The sequence below is a fragment of the Protomyctophum parallelum genome (assembly GCF_964188405.1).
Source record: "Protomyctophum parallelum genome assembly, chromosome: 3".
Classification (NCBI taxonomy): domain Eukaryota; kingdom Metazoa; phylum Chordata; class Actinopteri; order Myctophiformes; family Myctophidae; genus Protomyctophum; species Protomyctophum parallelum.
The window spans coordinates 44820633-44827723 of NC_139698.1; the positions used below are offsets into that span (position 1 = coordinate 44820633).

The following is a 7091-nucleotide window of genomic DNA, read 5'->3' on the forward strand; positions in this document are numbered from 1 at the left end:
CATGCAGCCAAATCCTGAGTACAAATGCAACTGCGCTTGTTTACTCTCAACTCACAAACAAATGTAATAGTTACAAGTAAGACGCGCAAACGCGGGAAGCGAACGCAGCTCGTGTGTGTGTGTGGTTGTTTGTGTGTGTGTGTGTGTGTGTGCTACAGCTGCGCCCTGTGTGTGTGTGTGTGTGTGTGTGTGTGTGTGCGTGTGTGTGTGTGTGTGTGTGTGTGTGTGTGTGTGTGTGTGTGTGTGTGTGTGCTACAGCTGCGCCCTCTGGTGGCGGGCGGTTGGTGTCACAGCGGGACAGACAGACAGACAGACACGCACACAGACAGACATGATCTGCAGGGTCTCATAGTTAGAAAAGAGTTCACAATGCAAGTACAGTATACAGTAGACTATAGAGGGTATGCACGTTTAGCCTCAGTGCAGCATAACATTCATAATTTCCCATTGTAGCCTACTCACTGCCTTGACAGAAGCAGTCAAGGTCCAAGTTCATTTTCAATGCCATTGCTTTTGTAAATATTCCAAGCCATATTGTAATAGGCCCATGGGCTAATACACAATGAAATGACCGTCATCTGGGCTTGTCGTCCCACGGACCACAGTGATTTTTCCACACAGAGTGTTTGTTCTTTAATCTTTTGAGTTGAACTAATGGGCTATTGTGGCTTTTCCACAATCGAAAACTAAAGCCAAAGTTCTTGATCAGGGCCTGCTGTAGTCTTGTGTCTCGCTTTGTTTCGGCTACAATTAATCGCAGAGATCCAAGAAGTTGCATCAATCACTCATATTTATTTTGCTGCATCACAAAATCAACTATTAGGAGAGAGAGAGCATTTAGGAAACGGAGCGATGCAACAGAACCATGTTCAGCACCAGAACCAATGAATTATACAATGATTTTATTTCCCTGCCTGTCCCTTATGGCTATTGACGTAATGAATCAATAAATCCCTTATGGCTATTGACGTAATTGACATAATCCCCTGTAATCGGGAGCTTAATATAACAAAATGTAGCAACTTGTAGCTTGTTTGGCTAACGGCCGATGTAATCTACCTAAAACCGGCCGAAATCCGCGTGTGCATGGTCGATCACGCACACGCACGGTCTTTATGTGCATCGCTCCGTAAAATGCGATATTTTGGGCTTGATTAGAGCTTAATTTGACTTAGTTATTAAAATAAACAATGATCGCTTAGCATCCCGGACATCTGATAGTGCTGCACAGTCCAAAGCTAGTACCGGATGTTATTGTTCCTTAAACGTCGCCAGATTCGCTCTATTTGGTCAAAATCGGCATAATGGTGACGTTACCGCCACCTTCAGGACTGAGTGTCTAATACTATAGGATTGCCATGTGAGAATGAGATGTAGTGTGTATATCACAGATTATTCTATTGCCATTAAAATGACGAATTAAACATATGAATAGTGCAGGCAGAAGGCACAATCCACTGTTAATTAGGCTGGCCATAAGCCAGTTAAAGATAGATAGATATATAGATATATAGCCTACAGTGTTCTGCTATGGCACATTCAAAGAAAAAGTTGACATACAGCATGGATATATTAGATGCAGCTGTGCTGCACACATAGAGTATTAAAAGGATAGAGACTGATCTGGCGCGAAGCTCCGCCCCCTCCGCTATTCATGTCAGTGGAAGTTGCTCAGTGGCGTTTTGAAGCACCCGGAAGGACCGTCTACTTCCGCGTTTTTTCGCAAGTGCAGCTGGACTTTAACATTGAGCGCTCGGTTGCACGGGGTTTCCTCGTCATGAATCCACGGGTCCGCCTGCAGTCCTTCCTCTTACCACTAGGGCCCAGCGCTTCAACGTTGGAGTGCCTCACTGGCCCCTTGGCTGCACAGCCTAAACTATCTATATCTATCTATAAATGCACCATGTCTCTGTGTGTACGTATGACTGTAATCCACGTAACTCGAGAACCGTCATCAAATTCAACACACGCGTTCCACACCACCGCAGGGAGTGCAGTGCTCGGTTGTCCAGAACCGCCACAAAAGGCATCTGCCCGGGCTCTGGACAGGGCCCCTGCCCAGGCTCCATATATGGAGCTGGCCTGTTCTGACATCCCAACACTCCATATTTGGGCATGCCTGACACAGAACTCCATATATAGGAATAAAGGGACACAGAGAGGCAGATACAGAAATCTCCATATATGGGCATAAAAGGGACACCCACAGACAGATGGGTGGAATGGGTACTCTGACAACGGGTATTGCATAGCCGGGTGGGGCATAGCCTGGTAATAAGCCAGACTAATATCACACTGCCGTGGCCGCAGGCAATTTTTTTTTTGCCAACGGCTGATTCGCGTCTGGCTTATTAGCCAGGCTAGGTGGGGCATGGATCTCCAACTTCTATCGTTACCCACTCGGTGCTCTACAGCCAGGCACCGGCCTGGTGCGCAACACGTTGAACACAAGATCAGATGATCCCAGGAGGAGAGGGAGACAGAAGAGGAGGAGAAAGGGAGTGACACTGACATACTCAGACAGATTAGGAGAGAGAAGGGGGTTTTCTTTTCGTGGGTTGATTGACCCGTCTCGGCCGCCGCACAATATTGCGTGGGAATCTATAACCCGTCTGCCTGCCCCACAGTTCAACCCATGGGACCTGCGGCTACGGGTTAGAACACGCATCAATAGTGGCTGCACCTGGGTGGTGATACGCTCTCTCTTAATATTAAATCAAAAGATAAAAGACTTGCCTGCAATGTATGTTACCATACCTATATCATTTTGCACTACAAAACATGCTTGACAGGAACTGTAACCAAATAATAAATAAAAGCCTATACTACTGCAAATAGCCACCTAATTCCTTTAAACGCCCAGGGTCCAAATAGATTTAGCATTAAATGTCCGGGATACTATTTGTAAAAATATGGTATGTAAAAAAAGTATCCTATCACACAAAGATTAGTGCGATAGGTGAATATCATCAAACACAAAGTGGGTAATGAAAATAATATGGTGTGTGTTTGTTTACTGAAGAAGACATACCGAAGTCAACTGATTAATATTTGTTTTCTTTTGCCTTAGTCAGTTTACTAGAATCGATGCATAATCTTAACACTCGAGGCCAAATGTACAGTATGTATCATGCCTTTCAATTCAACCCTCAACCCTATGGCAACACAAGGGATAATTATTAATGAATGACCTTCTGCATTCTTATTAATTAAGATGACATCACGAGTCGTGATCAGCTATAATTCATATTTGATGTCTCCAGGCGGTTGAGTTGAGCCAGGAGAGTGTAGCACGGCTGCATAATTCATTGTGAATTGCACTTTCCCTCTTCTCATAATATGGGACTAACTCCAGCCAGCTAGACATCATTATTGTGAATATTTGATACTGCAGAGTAAACCGCATAGTGAATTCCTTTTTGTCTTTATTTAAATATGAATCAGAGACTCATATAGAATCCATTCTTTAAAAAAAAAAAGTGTTTACATAATGTTTATATGAACATCCTCAAAATCAGTGTCTTAATCTAAGTAGGCACCAAAAGTTCAGAGCACCCTTAATCACTTCTGTCATGCAGCTCTCAAAGCTCAACTTTCTAACATACTTAAAAGGAATTGTCGCAGATTTTGAATGTGAGGAGATCTTATGGGAAAATATACCATATGTCTTTGCTGTACGACAAAGTGTATTCCTATTCCTATGATGTAAAATGTTTCGTTCCATTTCATCAGGCATGTCATGGGTGTACACTTAGGCATTTCATGTGAAAAATACATAGAAAACATGGCTAGCTGTCTATAATATGACTGGTCTGTGGAGAAATTTGGTACTGTATATACTGTAGTTTTTTATTGGCCTAAAATATTGTCTATATACATAAGTTCATGAATTTACTTGCTGAACGGTATTGAGCAATTTCTTTTTTATAGGGGTTTAGATGTGACCATATGATTAACAACCTTTATTATGGTTTAAGTAGCATGTGTGTTACAAACTAGGGGGTTTTCATGATTCTGAATCCATTACAAGTATTAGTTTTGCACAAAAAACACTCGGTCATCACAGTCATCACACAGCACGTTTGGGCAAGTGGCTATGGCCGTTTTTAGCCCAAGGAGTGTTTTTTGTGCAAAACTAATGCTTGGAATGGATTCAGAATCATAAAAAACCCCTTGTTTGACATGCTACGTACTGTAAATGCATAATGAAAATTTTAAAAGCTTGCCTTATAAGTTGTTAATGGTATGGTACTATGGTCACATATATCCCCTTTAAAAAAATTGCTGACAGCCGGTCAGCAAGTGGATTCCTGAATGTATGTAGACAATATTTTAGGCCAATAAAAGAAAATATATACTGTATATATACCAAATTTCCCACAAAAGGCTTCCTAAATAAAAGAAGCCTGTTGGCTGCCGGACTAACGGATCAGCGACAAACTTTGTGTGCACAGTGCACACTGCCAGAGTGCCAGTAGGGCAAATAATTATTTTACAAAGGTTTTTTTCCACATACGTTTTATTTGCCACACTATACATATATATAATATATATATTATCTACTCACAATGGAACAATAGAATTTAGGTTCCAAACCAACAAAGTGTCCCGTTAAACCACAGATAAGCCGACACTGTGTCATCTCTCATCAAGGCCATGCATTTTATGTGATTCACTTCTTCCAATTAAGGGCCAGGCAGACCTGCTGAAGCACGCCAGGAGCGAAGTTCAGGAGAACCTGAAGCAGATCCACTACGCTGCGCTCACCTGTAGTCTGTGTAAAGGTGATCCGACCAGCTCGTCCTCCGGCTCCACCGAGTCCAAGAACCGACGCAGTCTGGACGCCATCCCAGAGAAGGCCACAGCAGAGGATGAGCTCACTGATGAGGACAAATGAAGAGCAGCTTCACTCACTCTTTGCTGATCAGTTTGCCTTCATCCTCTTACAGTTACAGTATAACCCAGTAGTTCTCAAACTTTTTCATTTCAATGGCCAACAGTTTGGTATGTAGTTATTAGGCTAAGTCCACGTTATTAACCCAGTGTACAAATGGACCCTGGAATCTAACTGGGGAACCCCCCTGTACTCTGTCAATGAATCCACTAACCCAACCACTCTCACCCCCAACATACCACACACAGTGCTGCTTTCCCAATCATCATTCTACTGGCACCAGTTCCACATTCTACAGTATAGCTTCTTGGATAGATGGATACCTTTATTCATCCCTCGGGGGATTTCAGTCGCCCATAGGCAGCAGAGCACTAAACCTCAGAGACTCACTACTTTTGTATCAAGTTCTAATGTCCTCTGTATTCCATACACACCCTTCCATTCCAACTAGTTACCCCACAAAGATACTTTATAGTGGTGGTACAGAGTTCTACACAGCTCTTGAAAGTTAGGTGCATTGATTTAAACTTTTGGGGTAAAGGTTTGGTAATTGTACTAAAGAACACTGTTTTTCAAGACACATACATGTTTGCTGTTGTCATCGCCCTGTTGTCACACATATTGTGATATTTGTTATCACAAAGATTAACCTGGGATTCTTGTGGATTTAACAACTCTTCATATACTGTATCTACCACAGTGCCATACAATGCATATATGTAGAGATATGTACATATATGTTGCTTTCTTCGAACATAAACCCCTAGCCCTAATCCTCACAACTCCAGTATAGCTGACTGTAGCCATGCACTCAATCATTGTTCTGGGTGACCTGGGTGAGCGCCAAGTGAATTTGCAGTTGCAGCCACAGGAAAGTCTTAAGGCAGAGTGACCTGCTGTTCAGAGGACAAAGCACTTCTACATGGTGGACGTGGGTGTTGCTCCAGGAGACGATAAAAAGAAGGTGGGGGATTTGGACATTGAACTTGGTCAAAGGATTTCTAAAAAGCACAATTTTACAAAAGGGTTTCTGACCAATCGGAAACTGGAGCTGTGAATGTAAAAGGAAAGGGTGTGAGAAAATGAGCGGGAAAATAAAAGGAGGAACGGGAAAAATGAATGAATGAGACAGGTTCTTGTCTGCCAAAATAGCATAATATACTATGTGTATATATGGATATTTCTGTTTTTCTCAAGATGCATCATTTTATTATTGTATACTTAACGGAAATAAGATTTATTTTGTAAAAGATATATATGGCTCGACCACTGAAAAACAAACAAAAATAATTTGTCTGTACAGAGCTAATATTTAGTGACCATTGAACTTTCCCACTGGAGAGTTCCTTTGTTTAGACAGAGAGACAACTACAGAATGTAATTTCCAGCATGTGTGTGTGTGGTCCACGCAGACGCAGACTAATACAGTGGTGCTCAGCCTTCAATGGAGAAGGGCCCACTTGACAATGTGGAAAGCATTGGCTGCCCACCCGGTCTGACCACTTCACACGGCTGCCGTATTAAGTGGTCAGATGGGTGTGCCGCATGTATTTTCAGAGCATGTTTATTTTAATGACCGATCAATCGATTGGGCACCGGCTTGGATCAATGGAGTTAACATAAGTATACGTTCCTATTTATCAGTATCACAATGAAAACTCTTTTTGTTCAAGGTTTTAAAGCAAACATTATTTTTGCCAATTAACCACTTGCAATATCCTCATGGCCCAACAGTGGGTCCCAGCCCATGAGTTGAGAACCACTGGTCTAATCACAACCAGCAGCTGTTTGTCATGGAAGCACACATGGAGGTCATCACATGGAAACATATCTTTTATATTCTGCTTGTACTCGTCGCTCTGTGTGTGATTTACTCACCTTTGCATCATCGTCAAATGAATAAAGCCCAATTCATACATCATTCATTGTACGACAGAGTTGTACGCCGAAAATAGCTGATCTACAAGCTTGCGACGCATTGTGATCTATTTCCGGCATAACGAAGAAATGGCAGCAGGTTTATGGTATTGGTCCTTTCATTTCAGGGTGCCAAAGGGGACTGCAACCACTAAACATTGATATGAGGTTTCCATGTCTGCAGCAGCGGTGCTGTTGCGACCGAAGTGCACAGTTAACTCAATCTTCATACATGTGGAAAGCCCCCATATATTGTGCCCAGGTCTCAGGGCATAACTGA

The 7091-nt window shown here is 42.4% G+C and overlaps 1 protein-coding gene across 1 annotated transcript in view; it reads left to right on the forward strand.

Annotated features, from left to right (window-relative positions):
* plcl2 (phospholipase C like 2) overlaps positions 1-6809 on the forward strand; it is a 45734-nt gene extending 38925 nt beyond the window's left edge. Inside the window, exon 7 of the mRNA XM_083761644.1 lies at positions 4691-6809. Coding sequence (XP_083617770.1) covers positions 4691-4897 — 207 coding nt within the window. The 3' untranslated portion in view covers positions 4898-6809. The remainder of the gene's footprint in view (positions 1-4690) is intronic.
* Positions 6810-7091: the final 282 nt, after the last annotated feature.